Genomic DNA, 27901 nt, shown 5'->3' on the forward strand with positions numbered 1-27901 from the left:
GAGGAGGGGATAGGTGGGAGGAAGAACAGGTTAGGGAGGCGGGGACGAGCTGGACTGGTTTTGGGATGCGGTAGGGGGAGGGGAGATTTTGAAGCTTGTGAAATCCACATTGATACCATTGGGCTGCAGGGTTCCCAAGCGGAATATGAGTTGCTGTTCCTGCAACCTTCGGGTGGCATCGTTGTGGCACTGCAGGAGGCCCAGGATGGACATGTCGTCTGAGGAATGGGAGGGGGAGTTGAAATGGTTCGCGACTGGGAGGTGCAGTTGTTTATTGCGAACCGAGCGTAGGTGTTCTGCAAAGCGGTCCCCAAGCCTCCGCTTGGTTTCCCCGATGTAGAGGAGGCCACAGCGGGTACAGCGGATGCAGTATACCACATTGGCAGATGTGCAGGTGAACATCTGCTTGATGTGGAAAGTCTTCTTGGGGCCTGGGATGGGGGTGAGGGAGGAGGTATGGGGGCAGGTGTAGCACTTCCTGCGGTTGCAGGGAAAAGTGCCGGGTGTGGTGGGGCTGGAGGGGAGTGTGGAGCGGACAAGGGAGTCACGGAGAGAGTGGTCCCTCCGGAAAGCAGATAAAGGTGGGGAGGGAAAAATGTCTTTGGTGGTGGGGTCGGATTGCAGATGGCGGAAGTGTCGGAGGATGATGCGTTGGATCCGGAGGTTGGTGGGGTGGTATGTGAGGACGAGGGGGATTCTTTTTTGGTTGTTATTGCGGGGATGGGGTGTGAGGGATGTGTTGCGGGAAATGCGGGAGACACGGTGGAGGGCGTTCTCGACCACTGAGTGGGGGAAGTTGCGGTCCTTGAAAAACGAGGACATCCGAGATGTACGGGAGTGGAATGCCTCATCCTGGGAGCAGATGCGGCGGAGGCGAAGGAATTGGGAATAGGGGATGGCATTTTTGCAGGAAGGTGGGTGGGAGGAGGTGTATTCTAGGTAGCTGTGGAGTCGGTGGGCTTGAAATGGATATCGGTTTCTAGTTTGTTGCCCGAGATGGAGACAGAGAGGTCCAGGAAGGTGAGAGAGGTATTAGAGATGGTCCAGGTGAACTTAAGGTTGGGGTGGAAGGTGTTGGTGAAGTGGATGAACTGTTCGAGCTCCTCGTGGGAGCACGAGGCGGTGCTGATACAGTCATCAATGTAACGGAGGAAGAGGTGGGGTTTAGGGCCGGTGTAGGTACGGAAGAGGGATTGTTCCACATAACCTACAAAGAGGCAGGCATAACTTGGGCCCATGCAGGTACCCATGGCCACCCCCTTTGTCTGTAGCCTCCCCTTCCTACAGACAAAGGGGGTGGCCATGGCAGAAGTTGGATATAACACATTGAGTTAAAGGGAGCAAAGGATATGGAGAGAAAGCAGGAAAAGGCTTTTGAATTTGATGGTCAGCAATAATTACAGTGAAAAGCAGAGAAGGCTCAAAGGACCGAATGGCTGACTCCTGCTCCTATTTTCTATGTCCCAATGATAAAAGAATTTGTAATGGCCAAGCACTGCTCATCTCTCACAAACTACTGACTCCTTTGCTTCAGATAGCCTTCCTTATCAGGAATCCTTCATATGAGATCCACGAACAGATAATCTACGGGGAATGCTAGAACAAAACCATCAGTTTATTGAAAAGATTCCTCAACCCTTACACCTATCACAGTAAAGCCTCATGTTACACAGTAAGGAGGCTTCACAAGGAGGCCTTGTCATGCCAATGTAAGGCACTCTGTGGAACATGACATTGTCCAATTGTACTTTGCATAGCCAAAGTTTTAATGCTACATTTGGAATAGAATTCTGCCGGTAAGCCATGATTAACTCCCCTCTAAAGTAAACGTTCCCTTCTACACTGCAGACCATGTTCTTGCATACTTAGATTTCAGTGGGAGAATGTGGTAGTTGCAAAATATTGTTTTCCAGTGCTTGCTATGGAAAGTATTTGTGAAATGGAATCTTCAAGTTCCACTTTGAAGTGCTTTGTTTGATTGTAGTTGCTTTGTAGACATAACAAGGACGGAATTGGTGCGTGTGATGTGATGCTTGAAGCTACGACATGGGCCGTGCAATCTTGACGATGTATGTCCTGCCAATTAAGTCCAAATTGAAGCTAAATGAGTTGCTGCTATTGGGGACTGCAATTCCCAAGGATTTTACGCAGTCAGTTAAAATAAAACTAGTAATTTACCCTGCCCACTTGCATAAGGTGTCTGTCATTTTGAGCAGTTATTGTGCAGTTGACTTTTGATCTAACATCGCAAGGTTCCACCTTAAGTGTTCTTGTCAGTGAGTTGCAGGTTCCACCCAAGATAAAAGACTGTCATTCCCCACACTCCCATCCTTCATATTCCCTTGTGTGGTGCTGTCCCTGTAGCCTCTATGACCTCACAGCCTCCCCATTTCAGTTGAGCTCCTTCATATTACCACTGACATTCTCACTTTACCCCTACAGCCCATGGCATTGTAAATTCACCTGCCTTTAATGGTCCTCCCGATGTAAGGGCCAGAGCAATCAGGACCTGTGAGATATCTTACAAGTGACCACGACCTATGAGGTCCCAATCTTTAATATAGAATTACCCCAATCACTGTATTCACTCCCTCGCTGATCCAATGCAATGAAACCCATCCCAATCTTGAGTTACCCACTTTCCCCAGGACTCCATGAACTGGCTTCTGATTAACCCCAATCTAAACTCCTAACCCCAAGTGACTGACCATGGCCAAAGCCCTGGACTGGAATCAGACAATCCCCTTTACTGATTGTGGCACCAACTCCCTGACTTACTGAAGGCCCCCTTTACACCATAAGGATTAGTGCCCTTTGACTTTCACACATGGTCTACAGCTTGAAGCACTGACAGTGCTTTCCACTTAAGCTGCTGGCACATGCTGCTGTACATCAACATGTCCATCCCCTTGACCGTTCATTGCTCCCTACTGAAACTAGCTGCTTCCCCTGCCTTATGTGTTAAAAACCAATGTAAGGCAGAGAGGTTCGCAGCCTCTGACTGAGCAATGAAGATATTGTGCACTAAAAAGTGAGACACACAAGTGAGAGGAGAAAGATTTAAAAGGGACCTGAGGAGCAACCTTTTCACACACGGCGTGGTTCGCATGTAGAATGAACTGCCAGAGGAAGCAGTAGATGCAGGTACAACTATAACATTTCAAAGACATATGGATAGGTACATGAATAGCAAAGCTTTGGAGGGATATGGGCCAAATGCAGGCAAGTGGGACTAGTTTAGTTTGGGAAACATGGAAAGTTGGAATCAAGCATCTGTTTTTGTGCTGTATGAATCTATGACTCTCTAAGTCAGCACAGAAGTGCCTTATCAAAAGCCTTATGAAAATCTAAATACACCACATCCACTGGCTGTCAGTTATTTAATCTACTGGATACATCCTCGAAAAACTACAGTATATTTGTTAAGCGTGATTTGGCCTTCACAAACCCATGTGGCTTTGACCAATCCCATTAATGCTTTCCAAATGTTCTGCTATCACTATAGACTCTAGCATTTCCCCCACTACCAACATTAGGTTAACTGAACTGTAATTCTTTTACTGCTATCCCCTGAGAAGCTCCCGCGCAGATCCCACTACCTCCTTGATTCCCAAATTCAGTAATTCTGCTTCACACTGCTCCCTCACAGATCCCACTACTTCCCCAACTCACAAGGTGCATGATGTAGGCCTCGGGTCTTTCCATGATTTATATAATCCATGCTGCTTCTTCACCCATCCCATTGTTTCTCCAACTCCTCAAGTAAGTAATCTCCCCAACTCTCCAGGTAATCTTCCAAAATTCAACACTTCAGCCAATGAACTTAAAGTTTTACTGTGATGTCACTCTTTCTTTTCTAACAAGTACTGACTGCAGGACACACTTTTCAGGCTGTTTTACCATGATGTTCACTGCAGGACACCCTTCCCAGACTGTTTCATCACGATACCGACTGCAGGACACCCTTCCCAGACTGCTTCACCATGATGCTGACTGCAGGACACCCTTCCCAGACTGCTTCACCATGATGCTGACTGCAGGACACCCTTCCTAGACTGCTTCACCATGATGCTGACTGCAGGACACCCTTCCTAGACTGCTTCACCATGATGCTGACTGAGGACACCCTTCCTAGACTGCTTCACTGTGATGCTGACTGCAGGACACTCTTCCCACATGGTTGTATGGAGCATGCAGTGACACTGTGGTGAAGACAGAGTGGGCGATTGTAGGGACAACAAGTGGAAAGCTGCAGCCTTCAGGTACATGCTCTGCATTTGCATCATCTATTTTTTTCGGGAAGGAGAGGTGAATTCGAAATGATGTAGAAGTGAGCTGGACTATTAATAAAATGCAAACTTTTGGAATATAATTTAGACAGTGTTCAATACTGAGATCATAAATTTGTAATCATGATGTGAAGATGCCAGGTGTTGGACTGAGGTGGACAAAGTCAGAAATCACATGACACCAGGTTATAATCCAACAGGCTTACTTCAGACTATGAATTTGTCATTTAAGGCTTGGTGAGGGGGTGGAAAAGAATTGCAAAATTTATTATCACTGTTCTGATTTTTTCCCATTCTTGTCATATTTTCTCAACTTTGTGATGTCACAAGCCACAATGGAAAATTCTACCCTAATGTTTTCATTTACTCATGTACTTTACTGTGGCTAACAGACCACTGTCCATATGTCGGAAGAAGCTGCAAAAGATTTTCAGAGATTATAAAGGGTCATATTGTATATATATTTATACAGCACAGGTACCGGTCCCCAGCTTTCCCGTCTGGACCCTTTCCCTGTGCAGAAGCCAATTCCCCCATTGGAGAGCAACCCAGGTTTTAAACAGCATCTACTCTCAATTGCTATTCTGGTTTACACTTAAAAAGGACCTACATTTCTAACTGATATTCTAAACATGGAAATTGATTTTAATTCAAATTTTCCAAATGAAGAAGTGATACTCCTGTTAAAATACACGATGTGGTGTGAAGCCACTTAAATCTTTTCCTTAACTACTCATAGAACCAAATACTTTTTAATGGACTTCAGCAATACATTCGACAAGGTTCCGCATAGTAGACTGGTTACTAAGGTTAGATTGTTTGGGATCCAAGGGGAACTAGCCAATTGCATACAAATATAGCTTGAAGGTAAGAGGCAGAGGGAGGTGTAGACAGTTGCTTTTCGGACTGGAGGCCTGTGATCAGCAGTGTGTTAAGTCAACTTCTCTTTGTAATTTATATAAATGATTTGGATGTGAATATAGGAGGCATGGTTAGTATGTTTGCAGATGACACAAAAATAGGTGGTGTCGTGGACAGTTAAGAAGGTTACCTCATAGTACAACAGGACATTGATCAGATGGGCCAATGGGCATTGGAGTGGCAGATGGAGTTTAATTTAGATAAATGTGAGGTGTTGCATTTTGATAAGGCAAATCAGGGCAGAACTTATACAGATAATAAATGGACCCTGGGGAGTGTTGCTGAACAAACAGACCTAGGATGCAGGTGCCTGGTTCCTTGAAATTGGAGTCGCAAGCAGACAGGTGGTAAAGAAGGTAGTTGGCATGCTTGGCTTCATTAGTCAGAACATTGAGTACAGGAGTTGGAATCTGACATTGTGCTGGAACAGGACATCGATGAGGCCACTTTTAGAATACTGAATACAATTCTGGTCATCTTCTATAGAAAGGATGTTGTTAAACTTGAAAGGGTGCAGAAAAGATTTACAAGGATGTTGCTGGGACTGGAGGGTTTGAGTTATAGGGAGAAGCTGAATAGGCTGGGGCTTTCTTCCTCTGGAGCATCAGAGGCTGAGGGATGACCGTACAGAGGTTTATAAAATCATGAGGGGCATGGATAAAGTGAACAGCCAAGGTCTTTTTCCTGGGGTGAGGAAATCCAAATTAGAAGCCATGGGTTTAAGGTGAGAGGAGAAACATTTAGAAAGGACCTGAGGGGTAACATTTTCATGCAGAGGGTGGTGTGTGTACAGAATGAGCTGGCAGAGGATGTATTGGAGGTGGGTACAATTTCAACATTTGAAAAGGCATCTGGATGGGTACATGAATAGGAAGGGTTTAGAGGGATTTGGGCCAAATTCTGGCAAATGGGACTAGCTCAGATTGGAATGTCTGGTCCACGCAGGCAAGTTGGAACAAAGGGTCTGTTTCCATGCTGTATGGTTCTCTGATTGTAAGAGTGTACTGTGCACAATTTTGAAACTAATAAATGAAGGGTAAAGGCCTGTAAAGCAGGGTATTATAAAGGCTGAAAAGAGCAAGTGGAAAGACAAATTAAGTCATAAATAGACTCTGCTGTTCTTGGGTTTACAAAACCAGAGTGCAAAATTGTGGGCTTTTCCCCACAAAAACACAAGCTTTTACAGCTCACATCAATAACCTGCGAAAACTGTGAAGTGACTTGTTTTCAACTAGATGCATAAACTGCTGCTGCTAACTGCCAATGATTCAAACAATAAGTGATCATCCAGAAATAGTGTTCAGATTTGTCTTTTTGAGCAAGATATTGGCACAATGGACAACTTCTTCAAAATGAAAACTGACTGAGAAGTCACTTTCACATATATACTCTAGGTTTTCAAAGAAATTTTACACTGAGAATAAAATTATTTTCTACTCATACACTTAGTGCTCGTGTAATGGAGCACAAGAAACTACAATAAGGATTCTACTACACGATGGAAATTGTGCACTGTTTTCAGTTACCTGCACAGGTTAGTGACAACATTGCCTACTTGAACAAGTAAGACATTGACACGTTGCTTAAAAGATCTCTAGACAGCCAAAGGACCATCTGTTCTGCCTTGACTCCAGATCCTGATGCCTCTTGGATAAGTAGCCTTTCTTCAAAAAAAAACTGATGTATGTCTGCTGGTGTATCTTGAGAAGCTGATGCTTGCTCAACTCGCTCATCCCGCTCATCCCCTCTCAAGGCCAAATAGGGATTGGCAACAAGATACTCACATCTCACGATAGATTTTAAAAAGCAGTTTCTTCGCACTCAAAAACCAGGACATGGTGAGGTGACATTGGGCCCAAATAAAATGGCAGCAAAGAAACAGTTACAGGACTCTTGAAAAACAGCAAAACTCATTGTGGGTAGATAGAAAGCAGGAAAGAAAATGAATTATTTCGGAAAAACACCACCTGCACACTTTAAAGCAAATTCAGTTCCAAGATCAGCACTGAGCAACCCTCAAGATTCAGGTTAAATGAGCAGGAAAGAAAAGCAGTGTAAAAGCAAGAAAAAAGTTGAATTACAATAGCACGCATTCATTAACATTAATAAGCAGAGAGATGCTTCCTGAACCAATTAAAATCCTGCCTAGAAAATTAGAACAAATGGAAATAGGCTGACATTCAGCACAATAGATCTCAATCCAATTTTTTTTAATTGAAAACGTTCATTTATACATGAAATATATTGTTATTTCTTATAAGTTCTATCCAAGCAGCTTTTAAGTTCCATATGTTTATTTATATGGAGTTCCCCTTCTTACACTGATAAATATAATTAGAAATATGATTACATTATAACTTCAACGAGGTTAGTGGGTCATCTGGCAACACATTTTCCAACAAGTTAAACTCAAATGATAACTTGTGTCAGAGAACCATTTTAGAATAAATTATTACATGCAAGTATTCTGCATATGAGAAATACTCCAACCTTTAATACAATTGGAAAGCAATTTGGATTTTCTTATAAAGACATACCTTGTAATCCGGGTCAGATGGATAGATTTCCCTTTTGTAATATCCATAACAATTTGCATCTTGGCAGATGGCTACAGGATTAGGAGCATGTTTACACATTTCAATATATTCATTTATTTTGATCTATAGGATGAAAAAAGTTTCACGTTATTTTGAGCAAACAAAAATAAAATGAGAGTTACTGGTTCTAAATAATTAAATATCTCAGACAGATTTGGGTTAGGATATTAACTCCAGTCAAGTGGTCTGGTTCCAAAGCAAAAAGAGTACTAACTGAGGCACTTTCAGATGAAGCCAATCTGCTTCCTTTAACATTTTGTAAGTTTTATAGTGTCACAAGGCTTGAAGATATGAATTTTAAAACTTTCAACTGGTTGGAACTGTAGCAAATTGAACTGAGACAAGACAAACTGCTTGAACATGCAAGGCTACCTTCTAGATGAGAAAAAACAAATAAATCATACACAGGGAAGTGCAAAAGGAAAGATTTCCAGACACACCCTGAAACTATCACTGGCCTCAATTAGGCATTAATAAATGTAAAATATGGGGCATTGATACAATGACTGGCACAGACCAACCAACCCAAATAACTTCTTGGAAATACACACTGGAACTGGGATTTCAAAGGAGGCTCTAACAGCATTTCTAGCAGATAATTGAACAGAAGCTGCCATCTCTATTTTTCTCTCTTTCAATAAGTTGACACCAACTTCCCACAGAAATAGCCAAAGCGAAAATCCATCAAAGGACCAAGAGTTTTCTACAGCTGCAAGATTCACTATGACCAACTACATCCAGGAAACAAGCTAATCAACATCTGCCTCAAGTTAAAACTTCACGCAAAAACAGGGCTCCGTGTTGGTGCCCTTGCTGTGTGTAGTTTATTCAAAGGATTTCGACATGCATGTAGAAAGGCTGATCAGTAAGTTTGTGGATGATATGAAAATTGGTTGGGTGGTATTTGAGGATAGCCTTGGACTGTAGAAGGATATAGTGGGTTGGTCAGATGGGCTGATCAGTGGCAAATGGACTTCAATCCAGATAAATGTGAGGTAATGCACCTTGGCAGACAAGGGAAGGGAATACATGATGCTTCCTGGGAAGCAGCGAGGATCAGAGAGATCTTGGTGTGCATGTCCACCAGTCCTTTATGGTAACAGGAGAGGTGGATAAAGTGGCTAAGAAGGCATGTAGGATGCTTGCTTTTGTTAGCCGAGGCATAGAATGTAAGAGCAGGGAGGTAATGCTGGACTGTATAAAACATTGGTTAGGCCGCAATAAAGGATGGGCAATAAATGCTGCCCTTGAGTGATGCCCACATCCCATTAGCAAATAAAAAAAGACTTTGGGCCAAGTCCTGGGAAGTAGGATTAGAATAGTTAGGTGGTTGCTTTTGGCTACAGACTCGTGGGTTGAAGGGCCTTTTTCTATGCCACAGACATCTATGTCAGACAAAGTCATATATTCTTCTACTTTCTTTTGTGTTGTCTGGTATTTCCCTTTAACTTTGAATATGAGTGTGCATGTACCGAAGTGACTGTGTGAGACTGTATGCTTGATGCTGTATTTTTCTCTCACCTCTTTGGGTTTAATGATTAATTAATTTGTTCTTTCTTTGACTCAAGAAAACCTTGCTAGCCCAGGTGATGCTCACATCTTACAAAAGAACGTTAAAAAAAGTTTCTCCTTATCCAAAAACCAGACCATGGCAAGATGGCATCAGGGCCAAATAGGTAGCAGCAAATAAATGGTTACAGGGCACTTGAAAAACTGCAAAATTTATAGGGGGGGATGGAAAGTAGAAAAGTTTCAGCAGTTACTTTTCAAAAAAGCCACCTGCAGACTTTTCTGAGATTAGAATTGACTTTTTTTCCCTCACAGTAAAAATAGTTAATTGTGTTTTTAAACTCAGGAGAGGAATAGCTTCAGACAAAAGAAATTAAACCTTAATTGTTAACAACTGGGAAGGGTAAACAGATGGAAGCCAGTTCACCCCTTCTCACATAGTCATAACAAATGCAACATTTGTCGATTTCAAATTCAGCACTGACTCACAAACCAGGTTATATACCATCTAAACTAATTTCACTGAAAATACCCAATAGCAAAAGTTGGTAGTGAGCATGGCTTTTGCATGGATGAGAAGATGCATACTTTCTGATTCTAAATCATTTTCCAGTCACAATTTTAGGTCATTAGGGGCATCACTATAAAATAAATCAAAGTGAAATTGGTTGAGTTGCCTTTCTGCACAACTGCAGCTATGGATCACATGTAACAATGATATTTATAATGCTATAAACAGAAGGCAAAGTTTTGGGAGACAACTTCTAACCCACCTCACCTCCACGATTACTAACTATGAATCTTTGCTGAACAATGATTCTTCAAATGGTAATTTTTGTTTGACAGAAATAGAGTTGCCTCAAAACAAAAAAAAAACCCATTACTATGGAAAATTTCATGATTAGGGGTGATCTAAAAGCAATTTACAGCCAATAAAGTCCAGGTATAATCAACTGTAGAAAACGTGGTAGCTAGTGTATGCACGGCAAGCTCCAACAAAGAATAATGTGATAATGAAAAAAAAAATTGGTTTATATTTTATTGATATAGGGATAAATGCTGGACAGAACCCTGGAACTGCAGCATGGTGTTAATAATAATATGACTAGATGTCAGATGCCCAGACTAGTGCTATAGAAACATGTGTTCAAATCTCACTACAGCAGCTGGAATAAGAAATCTAGTCTCAATAATAATGATCGCAAAGCTACTGAATTGTTATAAAAATCCTTCTAGTTCACTAATGCCCTTCTGAAAAGGAAATTTAAGATTAAGGCAGATCTGCACTCCATCCGCATTCAGTTGTAAATGCTGGTGGACAATTAAACAACTCTGCAGAGGAAAAGGCTCCATAAACATTCCCATCTTCAATGATGGGGATATCTAGCACATCAATGCAAAAGGCAGAACTGAAGCATCTGCAACCATTTTCACTCAAATGCTAAGCACATGATCCATCTCAGCATCTTCCTGCAGTCTCAACCATTATAAATGTCAAACTTCAGCTAATTTAATTCATCCACACAATAAAAAGAAGCAACTGAAAGCACTGGATACAGACTGGACAACATCTTGGCTGCTGTACTGAAGACTTATGATCAAAAACTAACCACAACCAAGTTGTCCCACTATGGCTATAGCAGTTGTATCCACCCAACAACACAGAAAATCACCCAGGCATATCCTATGCAATCTGCCCAATTACCGTCCCATCAATCTACTCTCAACCATCAGTAAACAGACGGATGAACTCATTGATACCACTATCAAGCAGCACTTGCAGAGCAATAACCTGTATTGCTCTGCATACCATCTCATTTGGAGTTCCATCAGGATCACTTAGCTCCAGACTTCATTACAATCTGAATCCAAACACTAAAAAAAAAGCTGAACTGAAAAAGTGAGGTGAGAGTGACTACCCTTGACATCAAAGCAGTATTTCACAGGGTGTGGCAAAACTGAAGTCAATGGGAATTAAGGAGAACATTCTTCTTTGGTTAGAGTCATATGTCATACAAAGGTTTTGGTTGTTGGTGGAGGTCAATTATCTCAGCTCCAAAACCTTGCTGCAGATGTCCTAAGGGCAATTTCTTCGAACCAACCATTTTTAGATACCTCATCATTGGCCTTCTCTCTTAAATGAATCTGATGATAATGTTAACTCATGATTCAACGTTCCGTAAAATTCATTATTGCTCAGTAACTATAACAATCCACGTCTATATGTAGAAAACTCTAGACACATTCAGGTTTGGGTTGATAACAAACAAACAAAATTTGCCCAGCAATGACCATATCCAATAAGACAGATTCTAACCCACATACCCTCAGCATCCATCAATATTATCATCACTTAATCCTCACCATCTACAGCCTGCGGGATTATCATCAATTAGAAAATAATTTTACTAGTCACACAAGTACTGTGGCTATGAGTCAGAAGATTATATTTGTAGGAAGTACCTCACCTGCTGAAAACCTACCCTTTATCCATGAGGATGTGATGGAATACTCTGCTCATGCCTGGATGATTACAACTCCAGCAGAAAGTTGACATCTTCCAGAACTAATCAGCATACTTGATCAGAACCCCACTCACCAATTTAAACAAACAGTCATCTCCTCCGCAACCTGGACACCGTGGCTGCGGTGTGTACAAGATGCACTACAGAAATATGCTAAGCCACCTTCAACCATTCCTTCTGAACAAAATACTTCTACCATTCCTTCCAAAGAAAATACTTCTACCAACTAAAACAAAAACTATTGCAGTAGACACAAGGGAACACCACAACCTACATGTTCCCATCTAAATTGCACATCATCCTAACTCTGTCTTCTACAGATGTCAAAATCCTGGAACTATCTTCCTAACAGCACTGGCACATCATTTAGGAAAGACTGCTCAATAGTTTTTCAAGGGAGATTATTGTTCAATTAAATGCTGACCTTGCCAGTGAAATGCATTCCACGAATGATTTTTGTTTTTAAAAACACTTACTACAAAATGTTTTGGTTCAATCTCTTCTGCTTTTAGCACCACATCAGTCCATTCTATAGTTGGAGGGTTATCCTGAAATTCTTGCTTTGAATTCTGAAACCATTTCATAGCCTCTTCAAATCTGCAAAATAAGTTTTGAATCTTAGATCACTACTAATAAGCTTAGAGAAATGAGGAAAGTAGTAAAAACATAATCAAAATGCTAAAAAGTCTGTACAATTTAAGTTATGTAAAATCTGAAAGGTCATTGCAATTTTGAACTAAAGCCATGGTGTTTAAGATTTGTCACAAGGAAAATACTTGAATCTTTTATTAAGACCAAAGGAGACTTTGGTGCAGAAGCAGGCCATTCAGCCCATTGAGTCTGCTCTGCCATTCAATGAGGTCATTGCCGACCTGTTAATCCTCCACTCTACTTTACTGCCCTGTCCCCATAACTTTTGATTCATTTACTGATTAAAAATCTGTCTACCTTAGCCTCAAGTACACTTGATGACTCAGCTTCTACAGCACTCTGTAGGTAAAAGATTCATAGATTCGCTACCCACAGGGAAAAGTCATCCATGTCTGACTTAAACAGATGATTCCTTACTCTGAGATTATGCCCTCTGGTTCAAGACCTTCCTCAAGGGAAAACAACCTCTCTGCATCCACGCTATCAAGCTCTCTCAGAACCTTATTTGTTTCACTAAGGTTTCCCCTTATTCTTTCAGACTCCAGTAAGTACAAGGTCAATTTACTCAACCTCTCCTCATAAAGAAATCCCTCTATACCCTGGATCAACCTAGTGTACTTTCTCTATCATTGCCAATGACAATACATCTTCCCTTACATAAGTATACATAAATCCATGATTCAGATATATATATAATATATATACATAAAATAGATCTTTCCTTAGCATCAAAATTGTTCACAGTCTTCCAGGTGTGGCCTTGTATACTTTTAGCAATATATTTTGTTTTCATTTTTTAGAAGAGTTTTATACTCCATTCCTTTTGAAATAAAGGCCAACAGTCCAGTTGCCTTCTCTATTATTTGCAGCCATTGGGTGCAGGTTTGGCGATTCATGCATGAAAACCTCTGATAATACTGAACTCATATATCCTTCCTGTCAAGGTGCACAATATCACATTTTCCCACATTACATTCAATTGCCAAGTTTTTGCCCACTCACTCAACCTGTATACACCCCTCTGAAGACTCTTTGTGTCACCCTCACTGATCCAGATGGCTTTTTATGGTAATCATCAGCCCTGTTATCTCAACTTTAATTATAGTTTCTACCATTTTCCCTGTGACTGATGTTAGGCTGATAGGCCTATAGTTCCCCATTTTCACTTTTCTTATTTTCTAAAATAGTGTCGTTATATTTATCATCTTCTAATCTATTGGGACCATTTCAGAGTCTGTAGAATTTTGAAAATAGCCAGCATTCAGATGATTGCAATGCTTGTTTCCAAATGCAGGTATATTCCTGTATGTGTTATTGCTTTCTTTAATACCCAACTTCCGTATCAGATTCCTTACCTATTTTGCTTGAAGTATAAACAGCCAAACGTGTGATACGCGACATACACAAAACTTTGACATTCTGGGGTCTCCTTTGTCATTTTCTTAATTGCCATAATCTGTTTTTCAGCTTCAGATAGATCCTACAGAGAGAGAAAAAAAACTATAAAATGGCTGCAAAGCATACGCAACTCAAAATCTTAAAGACCCCTGGTGAAAAATTGGATAATGCTGATAAATGGGAGCAATATAACTTTCCAGCACTTGCTCTAACAGAGGTGGGCCGCAGACATTTTTAATGCTGGGGTTAGGCATGGGCAGTGGTGTACAAGAGGTCCTCACGAATCAACATTCAGATGAAATTGGTGACCATTCCTCAGTGTCTGAGCTTTAATGACCCCAAATAGATGATCAGCATCAGTTAAAACATCTTCATTTGACATTTCCTACCACTTGCTTCAAGCATCTCCTGCTGCTCAATGTACCACATCTCCTCCACTCAGCCATCACCATCCCTGGCACTCCGGACCTACACATCCATCATCCATATACTGCACCTATCCCACATTTATCTTCCAATGCTGCCAACCTCACACCTACCTCTCACTGCCTCTACATGCTTCCCACAGTTTAGCTGTGGCATGCAAATAATCTAAACATAGTGCAGTTTAATCACTGAAATTCTTCCCTTTTTCTTGCAGAAAGAAAACTGGCACACAATGGAGGGTGTGCAGTGCAGAACTCAGAGAATACTTGCATCATTGTGGTGAGCTGGCTCTTCACATCATAAGACCTGTGACTGCATAGCCCATGATGTCTGATGTTGCTGAGAACCTTACTGGTACACAAAGAATAAAGAACAGGCCCTTCAGTCTACTAAGCCTGTGCTGACACATTATGCCTTTCTAAACTAAAAACCTTTTGCCTCTACACGGCCCATATTCCTCTCTTCCCTGTCTATTCATGTTTCTGTCAAGTTGCTTCTTAAACGTTGCTATTGCATCCGCTTGTACCAGCTCCTCTGGCAGTGCATTTCAGGCATTTACCACCATCTGTGTAGAAAACCTTGCCTCTCACATCTCCTTTAAACTTCCACCTTTTACTATGCTCCCTAATAACTGACATTTTTACCCTGGGAAAAAAACTTTGACTACTCGTTCTATCCTTGCCTGTCACAATTTTGTAAACTTGTACAAGTAAAAGCAAACCATGTTTGTCCAATCTCTCATAGCTAATACCCTCCAAACCAGGGGACATCCTAGTAATCCTTTTCTGTACCCTCTCCAATGCTTCCACATTATTCTGCTAGTGACAGCCCAGTGGCATTATCGCGAGTCTGTTAATCCCGACACCCATATAATGTTCTGGGGAGGAGTTTGAATGATGTCATGGCAGATGGTGGAATTTGAATTCAACAAACACCATCTGGAATTAGGAGTCTGATAATGACCATGAAAACAATGTTGATTGTCAGCTAAAACCCATCTGGGGTTCACGAATGTCCTTTAGGGAAGCAAACTACAGTACTTATCTCAGAGATAGTAGGAACTGCTGATGCTGGAGTCTGAGATTACAAGATGTGGAGATGGATGAACACAGCAGGCCAGGCAGCATCAGAGGAGCAGGAAAGCTGACGTTTCGGATCTGGACCCTTCTTCAGAAATGGGGGAGGGGAAGGGAGCTCTGAAATAAATAGAGAGAGGGGGAGGCAGTGATAGAAGGTGGATAGTGGAGCAGATAGGTGGAGAGAAGACGGACAGGTCAAAGAGGCGGGGATGAAGTTGGGATGGGGGTTGGTCAGTGAGGAGGGAGGGGCAGGTAGGTGGGAGGGAAGATAGACAGGTCAAAGGAGGCAGGGACGAGAGGTGGGGAGCTGGTCTTGGGATGAGGTCAGGGGTGGGGAGATTTTGAGGTTTGTAAAGACCACATTGAGACCATTGGGTTGTAGGGTTCCAAGGCGGAATGCGAGGTGCTGTTCCTCCAGTTTTCGGGTGACATCGTTGTGACACTGGAGGAGGCCCAGGATGGACATGTTGTCCAGGGAGTGGGAGGGGGAGTTGAAGTGGCTCACGATTGGGAGGTATTGTTGTTTGTCGCAAACCGAGCGTAGGTGTTCCACAATGTGGTCTCCGAGCCTCCACTGAAATAAATAGAGAGAGGGGGAGGCAGTGACAGAAGGTGGACAGTGGAGCAGATAGGTGGAGAGAAGACGGACATTTCCACTTCTGAAAGAGAAGTTCTAACGCAACTAGACAGCATGTCAAGATGGGTTAGGATGAGCTTGTCCTCGTTGCAGCTTAGAAGAATGACAGGAGAGCTTACGGAAACATGTATGATTATTGGGGGCTTGACAAGGTAAATGTAGAGAAATTGTTTCTCTTGTCAGAATGCCTAGGACCAGAGAGCATTATCTCAGAGTAATGGATTGCTCAGTTAAACAGTGATAAAGAGGTTTTTTTTCTCTCAGAGTGTAGTTGATCTGTGGAATTCCTTACCTGCAGAGGGCTTTCAAGTTTTGATTGGTAAGTATAATCAAGGATGAGGTAGTTACATTTTTAATCAGTAAGGGAACAGAGGTTATAGAGCAAAAGACAGACTGAAATTGAGGATTATCAGATCAGCCATGATCCCACTGACTGGCGGAGCAGACTCAATAGGCTGAACAGACTATTTCTGCCTCTACATTTTATGGCGTTATAGAGGGTGGTATGCCTGAACTCTGGAACATTTGAGGAGCAGTCTGCTTTGCTTGGCAGGTGAGATTGGATATGCCCAGCCAGTTTAGAAGCATCTGCTCACATTTGCACATCAAGCACCAAGATTTTAATGCGATCATTGGTAAGGATCGAACACATCCAGGCTTTTCTCTGCAGCATCTGAATCACAATCACAGACCAGTGAAATAACGAACAGCCGCATTCTGTAGCATCTTTTCCAGCCCCAGCCAGCACAACTCTGAAGAACTGCAACTGCTACTCTTAAAGGAAGTACCATCAAGGCATTCAAACTCACCCTCCATCAAAACAAAACCTTTCACCTCGGTCAGAAATCATATGACACCAGGTTTTAGTCCAACAGGTTTATTTGAAAACACAAGCTTTTGCAGTCACACTCCTTTTTCAGGTGACTAATACCTGAAGAAGGAATAATACTCCAAAAGCTTGTGTTTTCAAATAAACCTGTTGGACTATAACCTGACGTCGTGTGATTTCTGACCCTGTCCACCCCAGTCCAACACCGGCACCTCCACATCATTTCACCTTGGTGATTAACTATGTGCAGTAGACAAAGGAGTCACACTCTGGTCAATAAAGAGGTGGAAGAAGTGGCCAAGGTCTCTAACATTTGTTGGACTAATAGGAGGATAGGACCTTGCTGAGCCTACACATGATGAATCTCTGGGTTTTCTGACAGAGATGCAGAGGAAGTGGTGGAAGGTCTGGCAGAATCATAGAGTCATACAGCACGGAAACAGACTCTTCAGTCCAACTCATCCGCACCGACCAGACATCCCAGGTGCCAGGTAGTAGGAAGTGAAAGATGAAAGTACAAAGTTACTCTGAATGCATGACTGTGAACCTTTTGTAAAATACTTCCATGAAAATAAATGCCCCGCAGTGTTCTACATTCTTGTCATCTCATGCAATCCATTCATACCTCCTACAGTTTTGCCATAACATCAATGCTCACATACACATCAGGTGCGGCATTGCGAAGAACACCGATGCTCTCATGCACAGCTTGCAGCAAACTCTCTGGGAAGTGAGAATATAAGCTACAAGGTTGGGTTGTGTGAGTCAGTCAACATGTGTGGTTCCTGCACATCTCTGTAATAAGTGAGGATGATGAGCAAGCCAGGGCAATGGTAAGATGCAACTGAAAGGCCCAGTGAACCTGATAGAGGCTAAATTTGAGAACCAGTAAAGGTCGGTGCAAACAAAGGTCAACATATTACATGCTTGGCATACATGTAAAGCCATAGAACTCAATCCTGATGCTCTGGCCTTCAAACTCAACAGACTTTATTGGTGCGAAGGGAACAAAGAACTGTACAAGGCATGGCAAACAGAGCAACATGAAGTTTCCCATTATAAAACAAATATTTCCTTGAAGCAGTAGACATAACTGGCTATTAGTTCTGCATGTCCACAGATTTTCTTGCAAAGTTATTGGTTCTCAAATTTAGCCTCTATCAGGTTCTCTGGGCCTTTCAGCTGCATTTTATTGCTGCCCTGGCATGCTTAGTATCCTCAGCATTGGTGTTCATTCCCTCAGCATCTAAGTCACCTTAACCTTCTTCCTCATCTGAGGAGACAGTTGACTGCTCCATCTCCCGCTCATCAATGCTCTTAACTTATTGTTGAGCTAGGATGTGCAATGCCCAGCAAACAATCATTATTCTGGAAACCTGGCAAGCACTGTAGTGCCCCTCCTGAGCAGTCCACGCAACAGAAGTACATCTTCAGATTTTCTGTTCAAAAGTGGCCCACACGTGTGTTGCATTGTGGTGCTGTTTACCGTCAGTCTAAAAGTTTTTATTGAATCATAAAATTCCTACAGTGTGGAATTAGGCCATTTGGCCCATCAAATTAACACCGACCCTCCGAAGACCATCTGACTCAGACACACCCCCTTGCCGTATCCCTGTAACCATGCATTTCCTATGGCTAATCCATCTAGCCTACACATTCCTGGACACGATGGGCAATTTAGCATGGCCAATCCACCTAACCTGCATATCTTTGAATTGTGGGAGGAAATTGGAGCACCTGGAGGAAATCCATGCTCACAAGGAGAGCTTGCATACTCCACACAGTCGCTGGAGGGTAGAATCGAACCTGGGTCCCTGGTGCTGTGAGACAGCAGCGCTAACCACTGTGACACCGTGCCATCCCAGTGTTCTACACTGGAGTCATTACTCAAGTTTTCCAAGGTACCCCTTGTCACCCATGACCTAGTCCTGGAGATGATGCTGGAGATGCAAATATTCAAAGAATTTGGGAGATCTGCAGAACGTACGTGTATGTCAGGCTTCCCATATGGAGGCTGCACATATACAGAATGTACCGAAGTCATATTTGTTTCAAACAAATTTTTAAAATACAAATGGGAAGAAGAAAACAAACCTGTGCTTGGCCCCTAGAACAAAGAGCCATAACAAAGTAGTGTAATAGAAACAGATACTGCACTTCACTCAGCTGGCGTACCTAAAAGCAAGAAACACAGAAAAACAGAATTAAATCTCTAGAAGGACTGCTATTCTATGAACTTCCACAAAAACTAAATATTTATGTCGTACATTATACAACTGCTGGATACTCAAACAGTTTTACAGCCAATAAAATATTTTCTAGGTATATTTACAATTGTATTGTTGAAAACTCTGCAACCCATTTGTGCACAGCAAGTTTCTACATGCAACAATGGGATATTGACCAATTAATCTACTTTAGGGATAAATGTTGGACTAGAAACATAGGGAAAAAAATCCTCCACTCATCTTTACAATCCACCCGCGAGAGTACCCAGGGTCTCAGTCATATCCAAGATACAGCATCTCTGAAAATATAGTACTCCCTCAGAACATATCTATAGTGTCAACCTATATGCTAAAGTTTCTGTATTGAGATATGAACCCACATTCTTCTGATTATGATGGAAAAGAGGGGAAAGACTGAGACACAGCTATCAAACTCCTCCTATTATTAGTTTCATGGAAAAAAAAAAGTACCTCAAAAGGAACTAGTTTTCTCCAGTACTCAGTATTCTTGAGTAACTGCAAACCTGGATGTTCTCCTAGAAACAACTATCAATGCAGGTGGTGTGCAAACCTGGAAGCTATTTGATCAGTGTTGGTATTATCCTGCCTTCACCCAATATTTAAGTACTCTTTCAGCACATGTGATCAGTAGGAAGAATTTGAATTTGTTTTTCTTTACTCTCTGCTGCTAATTAAACAGTATTGTCTTCAATTGAAGCATTCTACTCGCTGAGTATGAAATAAGGATGAACCCTAGCATATTCCTGTTATGTATGGTTCTTGTCCCCATATGGTGCATTCACCAAATTTAGGAAATTTGCTTTTTTTGACAAAGGGGTTGTCGTGTAATGAAGCAGGGGAAAAGGGTGCTCTCTGAAATAGCATACACAAGGTCAGAATTGCTGCTCATGTTTATTAATATTCCTGTTCCTGTTGGCAAAAGTAAGTTGACAAAAGATTTTATTAAACTCCATAGATTGTTACATATTCACAATACTTACATATAAATACGCACATTGATGTTAAAGCAATATATTTAGAACAAATAATAATCACTGACATAACTTTCCCAACTGACTTAAACAGCCAATTGTACAAATGTAGATGGAGGTGGAAATAGAAACAAAATGGCTGACCTAGGATGTCAACTGTCCTACCTCCAATCCCTCCTCCTTAGCCATTTACACAAGGGTAGGGGAAAGAGTGGGCTCCAGAAGTAACCTGCTCCTGTGAACTGGAGGTATGATTTCTAATATTCCTGGAGGTAGCTTGACTTTAGCAACTATTGAGTTTTACACCAGCTGTCTGGAGGCATGAAAAATAGATTCAGGCAGCAAGAGTTTTAAATATAAAAAAAATGATTGTGCAACCTTTACAGTTCATCATTAATTGCTTTAGGACAGGTTCTGCATTCAATAAGGGCAGTTATGTCAATGCTGGGATTGGAAGATGGAACTACCCTTTGCCTGATTATTATTTCTGCCAACTGGAAACTGACAAATAAAGATTAATATTCTAAGTATAATCATTCTTCAATATTTGAAGTTCAACAAATGGATAGAAGGACAGAGTCCATTTTATATTATTAAAAAGGTAGCCTAGTATAATATCGAAGTGAAAATATTTAATCTTTTCTCATTTCATCTACATGTTCAATCTTGACACCTGTAAGATTGTTGTTCTGAAGTCTGTTTGTTTACTAAGGGGTTTTAGGGACTCTCTACTGTATTCCGACTGACTAATCAGTTCACAAGTGCTCAAGATTGTTTACAGAGCTGGTTTGAAGAGTTTGTTCACTGAAAAAGAGTTTTATGGGCTATTCATCTGTTTCATTTTATTATAATATGGCCTGAAAGTTCAAGGAGCAGATAATTGGTAAGGGGATGAGGGAGGGGATTGAGAGCAAAGGTGATGAAGGGGTATGTAAAGCCAGGAGACAGTTCAACTATACATTAGATACCAAAACCAGGTCAAGACCTTTTGGAAATGGAGGCAAGCCTTTAGTGTGACCTGGCCTTTAATCTGCCTCCATTTCTGCTTAGAAGATCCCAGCTTGCTGGCAGCTTTTAGACACAAGAAAGTCCCATCTCTCGATTTCTAAAAATCTAGTCAAAAGTTCTAAAATTCTTAAGTTTTGCCCCAGTTACGTATTTAACATGTAAAGAGTGGAGGGGGGGAAATCTCATTTCTGCAAAGGTTGCAGTTCCTTTTGTAAGAAGTTCCATTGCTTGGCATTTATTTTTATAGGCCTTACTCTATAGAATCATAGAATTCCTATTGTGTGTAAGTAGGCCATTCGGCCCATCAAATCTACACCGACTCTGCGAAGAACGTCCCACCCACCCTCCCTACCCTATCGTTGTAACCTTGCATTTCCATGGCTAACCCACCTGGCCTGCACATTCCTGCACACTATGGGCAATTACAAAGAACAAAGAACAAAGAAATAAGCATGGCAATCCATCTAATGTGCACATCTTTGGACTGTGGGAGGAAACTGGAGCACCTGGAGGAAACCCATGCAGACACACACAGCATGTGCAAATTCTACTCAGACAGTCACCCAAGGGTTGAACTGAACTCAGGTCCCTGGCGCTGTGAGGAGGCAGTGTGCAGGGGGTTCTCCTATAACACATGTTCCGGCAATGCAAATTGGCTATAACACGATTGACAAATAGGGGAACGTTATTGCAAACACGAACTTGTATTGGCTATAATGCGATTCCATCGAGTATGGATTGTATGTCATAAACCTCAAATATAACATCACACAGAGAACAACTGTCTTATTAAGAAAATATGTGAAGTCTTAGTTTGAAGAGTTTATGCCAAACACATTAAATGCATCAGCATTATTTAAAAATGCAGCTCATTTAAATATAAGAATGAACTCCAATGCTAAAATATTGGTATAAGTAAAAAATGAAATATAGTTTACAATAATAAGTGCTGTTAAAACATGCACCTTTGTAGTGTTTTTTCCGAGATTTTGTTACATATTTAACATGTAAGAATTTTTGAACTTGCTAATGTAAATCTTTTATATCAAAAGTTGTCTGTTACAACCTGCTCTTTTCTAGCACTGTTTTGAATACAATGTTACTCAGGTTCACTACGCATTTTAATCCTACAATTAACTTCAATGCCAATGGGCTACTCAGGAAAGAAAGGTCAGATTCCCCTGGTTCACTTATCCAATAATCTATCCAGAAGTATGTGCAGATGGAATGTCAGGTCAGATCAGCATTTAAATGGAAGAGGGAATTTTACTAAAAATTGCCAATGTGTCAATTTTGGGGGAATTTCACAGAGGGTTGCTGGCTATGAGCTCTATCTCACACAATTTTACACTGTTCACCTCTTTTGGATCATGCTCGCACTATCATGCGGTATTAACCATTGCTGGGATTTCCAGTGACCAAACTCTATTCAAAGCCCACCTGTCACTTTATTGCAAATGCAAGGTCAGATTCATAAATGTATTGCCTCTTTGCAGCATTACCTGTCTGATAAACTGTTTTTATATATTGCAACTATAAAAATGAAGCTACACAGGTGAGGAAGAATTTTGGAAAATATAATTGTTATGTATCCTTTGTGCTCCTAATCCTGCTTTTCCCATAGGCCCAGTTATTTATATAGCACAATTTTCTATAACATGATGTTGCGTTGGAATGCAACTATCGCGCAATAGCAGGTTCAAAAAACATTACTATGACAAAGCAGCATATTTGGATTATCAACAACAAAACTTTCACATTCATTTCATTATACATGACTCATTTTTTGTCTGCTGCGCAGGACCATATAAAGTAAAATCCCAGCAATTTTTTTTGTAGTAGATTAATACTCACCAGATCGTTTATCAGGGCAGTTGTGAGAAACATTTGGAATTGCTTAATCTTTTCATCCGTACTCATTGATTGGAAGAAGCCAAGCTTCTTGATTATGTCTAATGAATTATTTCTGGATGGTTCTTCAACATAGTCACTCTTCACCTAACAGGATGCATCATGTCAGAATGAATAAGTTTGCTTCCTTTTTTATTTAAGAACAGGGTTTAAATATTTTGAATGCAAAAATAAGTCTTTCAATTCGATACATATTTTATGAATTAAAGTAGATTGCATATCAAATAATAATACAGGCATACAACAAACTGGAAACTACTAAACTGTGGACTCTAGTACAACAGTAGCTTGGAATTAAATAACACTTTTAGATTAGTAAAACAGCCCATGGCACACCACAGAAGCAGAATCAGAAAAAAAAACTGATACTGCTAAAAATTAGAAAATAATACTGTGGGGATCTGAAAGTATGGTCAAAACAATGGATTTTTGGGAATGTCTTTGAAGAAGGGAAGGAAGGGACTAGGCAGAGAGGAAATTCCACAAAGCACAGTGTCAAATGATGAAGGTCCAACCATCAAGTGTGGAAAAGTGGGCATGCACAAGAGACCAGAGTTGGAAGGACAGAAAATTCTTTGGAAGGCTATAGACCCAGAGGTAGTTTCTGAGGTAGGACACATGATGCCATGAAAAATGCACTTCCATTCCATGTGGATGAGAATTTTAAAATGCACATGGAATGGAAGTGCATCTCCAAGCATAGAGATGATGAGTAAATGGTACCAAAGTATTTGGACAGGTTTGGGCGAGTTGAAGTTCTGAAGTGGGGGTGGGGGTTAGAAGGCTACCAGTACCAGTACAGAACTGAATTACTCAGGTCTGGATGTCATAGAGGCTTAGTTGAGGTTTTATAATAAACTTCAGGAAAACAGAAAGGCAACCTCATGTAGCTACTAAAAACAAATTTTGTGATGGAGAGGAGGAATAGTCAGTAACTCAGCAAACGCAACAGGACTTATGAAAAAAAGATAAACCCTGGTGTACAGTTCCTTGAAAGTGGAGTTGCAGGTGGACAGGGTGTTGAAGACAGCATTTGGCATGCTTGCCTTCATTGGTCAGAGTATCAAGTACAGGAGTTGGGAGTTTATGTCGTGGCTGTACAGAAGATTGGTGAGGCCACTTTTAGAATACTGCATGCAATTCTGGTCGCCCTTTTTATAGGAAGGACAACGTTAAACTTGGGAAGGTGTAGAAAATATCTGGAAACTTGTTGCTGGGAATGGAGAATTTGCATTATAGGGAGAGGCTGTAATGGCTGGGGCTTTTTTCCCTGCAGTGTCGGAGCCTGAGGGGTGACGTTGTAGAGATTTACACAATCATGAGGGGCATGGTTAGAGTGAATAGCCAAGGTCTTTTCCCCAGGCTGGGGATGTCCAAAACTAGAGGGCATAGGTTTGAGGTGAGAGGGGAAGGATTTCAAAAGGACCTGAGGGGTAACTTTATCACGCAGAGGGTGGCGCCTGTATGGAATGAGCTGCCAGAGGAAGTGGCAGAAGTGGGTACAATTAGAACACTTAAAAGGCACCTGGATAGTATATGAATAGGAACGGTTCAGAGGGATATGGACCAAACGCAGATAGGTGGGGCCAGTTTAGAAACATGGTCGGCATGGACTAGTTGGACTGAAGGGTCTGTTTCCATGCTATATGGCCCTATGACTCTAGAACTTGTCATTTCTTTTTACAGATTTGACTGATCTGCTGTGCAATTTTCCATGTTATTTCACTTTTAATGTACACACTCTGAAAGTGAAAAATGGAAAATATGACCTACCTCTAAACAAGTTACTTGTTCTTCAGCCTCTGGACCCATCTTAACACAGTCTTCTTTTTGATCTGTCATAGCATTAATTTTTAATGCAGAGAAATAGCTCAATGAAAATCTACTTCCGTCATGCTGGTATAAAAGTTATACAAATTACATGTGTGGGGAATTTCTAGAGTAAGATGCTAACTTCCCCCAAATTTTTACTCCTCCACATAAAACTTTGCTTTGGCACATATCCTATTAAGTCTTTATTAATTCCCAATGCAAGCAAATATATTTGAATTTTTATATTTGATATATCAAATTTACACAGTTAATTGTTAATCTGTTGAGGGGTAAATCAGTTATTCTGCAGGAATGGCTAGGATCTCCTCAGCGTTTTCTTCTTTCTTCTGAAGGAAAGATGTGGTGCCTTAAGTACCATGACCCTCTAATAGCACAGTCAAATGGGTATTCTTCATGTGTGAGACCATGTCATGTGTTGCTATGTGGGCTATCACAATTATTGTCTAACTCAATGCCCACAGGAAAACTGCTTGGTTGTCCTCACCATTTGAGTAAACCGAATCTGAAATCTTTCTAATTTATATGGCACAGAGCATATGCAAACTCTGCCTTCATGGAAGCTAATTTTAGTTGATTCCAATTAAATAATTCAGTTACAGGCTTATAACACAAATTTTAATTGTATGACAAAACCAAATTAATTCCATGGAAAGGGATGATGTGAAACAGATTCTAAATTTGCTGTCATATAATCTGTTGGTTCAGTTACATGAGGTACCTGAAAAAGTGACAAGCTGAGTTGGCACATGCAAATGTACATCACAAGAGACTACCTAAATTCATCATCTATTTATGCCTTCTATATCTAAGATCCATTTGACACTGTAAGTAGCATATAATGTACAATCCCACTAAAATAATCAAAAGCAAATTGGAAATTTCACAAAATGCTGCTATCATTTAGATGAATCTGGTTCCAAAATTATTATCCAGTGCTGGAATTGATAACTGAATGAATAGTATAACTACAAATGATTTAATTATCAACACTCTCCAGAATGTACCATTTTTTTATTGCTTACACTTTATATTTTAATTCATAAATCAATAAGTATGAGTTTAGTGTAGTAATAGATCTGAAAAATGTCTACTTAATATCAAATAAATATGGGCCATTGGATACAAGCATTATGAATATCTGGCAAAGCCATTTTCTGAAACAGACGAACAAAGAATGAATCCACAACTAAAGCTGAAAACTGTGTATCTTGAATATATGCTGAAGTTATCCCAACGTTTTGCAAAGTAAGAAATCCGGTACAACATTAGTTCACAGCAGAAGGCTTATGAAACAGACAGGCTGGACAAACAGAGAAGAGTTGTCCAAGGTAAGACAAGTCACATTTGGGGCTGTGGAATCAAATCCCTTGAAAATGATGCTCAGACTGGATTGCAACATTATCTCAGCCTCTTTAATCTTGCCCTGATGATACTCTAAAAGCAATCAGAAGATCTCTTTGGAATAAATAAGGTAGTTAAAAGCCAATTAGAAGTTGTTTAGCTTTCATTATTACTTGATGTACCTGCATAATAACCTTTTGCAATTTATGCACTTGGAAGCCCAGGTCCCTCTACATCTATGAGCTCTGCAACTTCTTACTGTTTAGATAATATACTCCTTTTAAACTCTCCATTTTCCAGATCATTGCCAACTCACTTAACCTATGTTTCTTTGTAGCTTCCTTATATCCTTTTCACGACTTACTTCCTTAACTCTCTTGGTGTCATCAGCAAATTTAGCAGCCATTCATTTTGTTCCTTCAGTCCAGTTATTTAAGTGAACTGTTAATTCCTGTGGCACATAACTCATTTCATCTTTTCAGTTACCAATTAACTCGTTTAGGTCTACTTTCTGTTCCTGCCAGCCAGCAAACTTTCTATCATGCCAGTATATTACTACCTACACCATGAACTCATTCTCCTCAATAACGTTATAAGTGATTTTTTGAAATCTAAGAACAGTACATCCAGCAGTTTCCCTTTATCCACAGGGATATTTCTTCACAGAACACCAATAAATTGGTTAAACATGATACCCCTTTTGCAAAGTGATGTTGCCTGATTACCTTAAAACTTTCCAAATGCCCTACTATAACAACATTTTTATTCATAGCTTCCCTATAACCGATGTTAAGCTAAGTGACTTGCTATAGTCACTGACAGGAGTGCACAGTGAAAAGTGCTTCTTCAGTGAAATAAGGCTGTGATCAGTCTTTAGTATGTCTTGAGATCAGTTCATGCAGTTCCCCTATCAACATTTGATGAAGAACAAGAGCAGAAACAACACCATCACCAAAAGAACCACCTATCGTCATATCATATCATAGAATCCGTACAGGGTGGAAACAGGCCCTTCGGCCCAACAAGTCAACACTGACCCTCAGTACATCCCACCCAGACCCATCCCCTCACAACCCACCTAATCTACACATCTCTGGACAATCCACCTAACTTGCACATCTTTGGACTGTGGAAGGAAACCAGAGCACCCAGAGGAAACCTACGCAGACACGGGGAGAATGTGCAAACTCCACACAGACAGTCGCCCGAGGGTGGAATCGAACCTGGGTTCCTTGCGCTGTGAGGCAGCAGTGCTAGCCACTGAGCCACCATGCCGCTCCTCTGGTAGTATCAACTACAACGTCTGCCTCCTCCACAGTTGCACGCATCACCAGAAGTTAAATGGAATGGACACCACAATCCAGCTGAAGGAGGCGAAACCAACTATGTGAGGTGTACTGGCAACTCTTTCTACATATCTGAGCATCAGTACTTCAGAAGGTTCAGGCTCTCATTGCAGGTTGCTAATGACATGTGCAGTCTCCTGGAACGAAACCATCTTTGCAGTGGGAAGGTGGACATGTAATGTGTGATGAAATCTTTGGTTGTGTAACTGTATAAGCAAACAATATGAATGAAAAATATCTGAATATTGTAACATTCCAGGAACAGTGTGTCCCAATGGTTGCTACATTTAATCCTGCCTCGGAATAAAGGCAGGACTTGTCATCAGGTTTTCAATAGATCACTCAAAAACAGTTTAGTCATGGGTTAGAGGCCAAGAAGTT

The 27901-nt window shown here is 41.0% G+C and overlaps 1 protein-coding gene across 1 annotated transcript in view; it reads right to left on the bottom strand.

Annotated features, from left to right (window-relative positions):
• Window positions 1–27901, bottom strand: part of LOC109934213 — a 53521-nt gene that overhangs the window by 18718 nt on the left and 6902 nt on the right. The window contains exons 3-8 of the mRNA XM_048603074.1: window positions 24774–24835; window positions 22944–23087; window positions 18956–19036; window positions 13848–13972; window positions 12318–12438; window positions 7748–7870 (exon numbers count right to left, since the gene is read on the bottom strand). Coding sequence (XP_048459031.1) covers window positions 7748–7870; window positions 12318–12438; window positions 13848–13972; window positions 18956–19036; window positions 22944–23087; window positions 24774–24835 — 656 coding nt within the window. The remainder of the gene's footprint in view (window positions 1–7747; window positions 7871–12317; window positions 12439–13847; window positions 13973–18955; window positions 19037–22943; window positions 23088–24773; window positions 24836–27901) is intronic.

The sequence above is a fragment of the Rhincodon typus genome, chromosome 11 (genome assembly GCF_021869965.1).
Source record: "Rhincodon typus isolate 14 chromosome 11, sRhiTyp1.1, whole genome shotgun sequence".
Taxonomy (NCBI): domain Eukaryota; kingdom Metazoa; phylum Chordata; class Chondrichthyes; order Orectolobiformes; family Rhincodontidae; genus Rhincodon; species Rhincodon typus.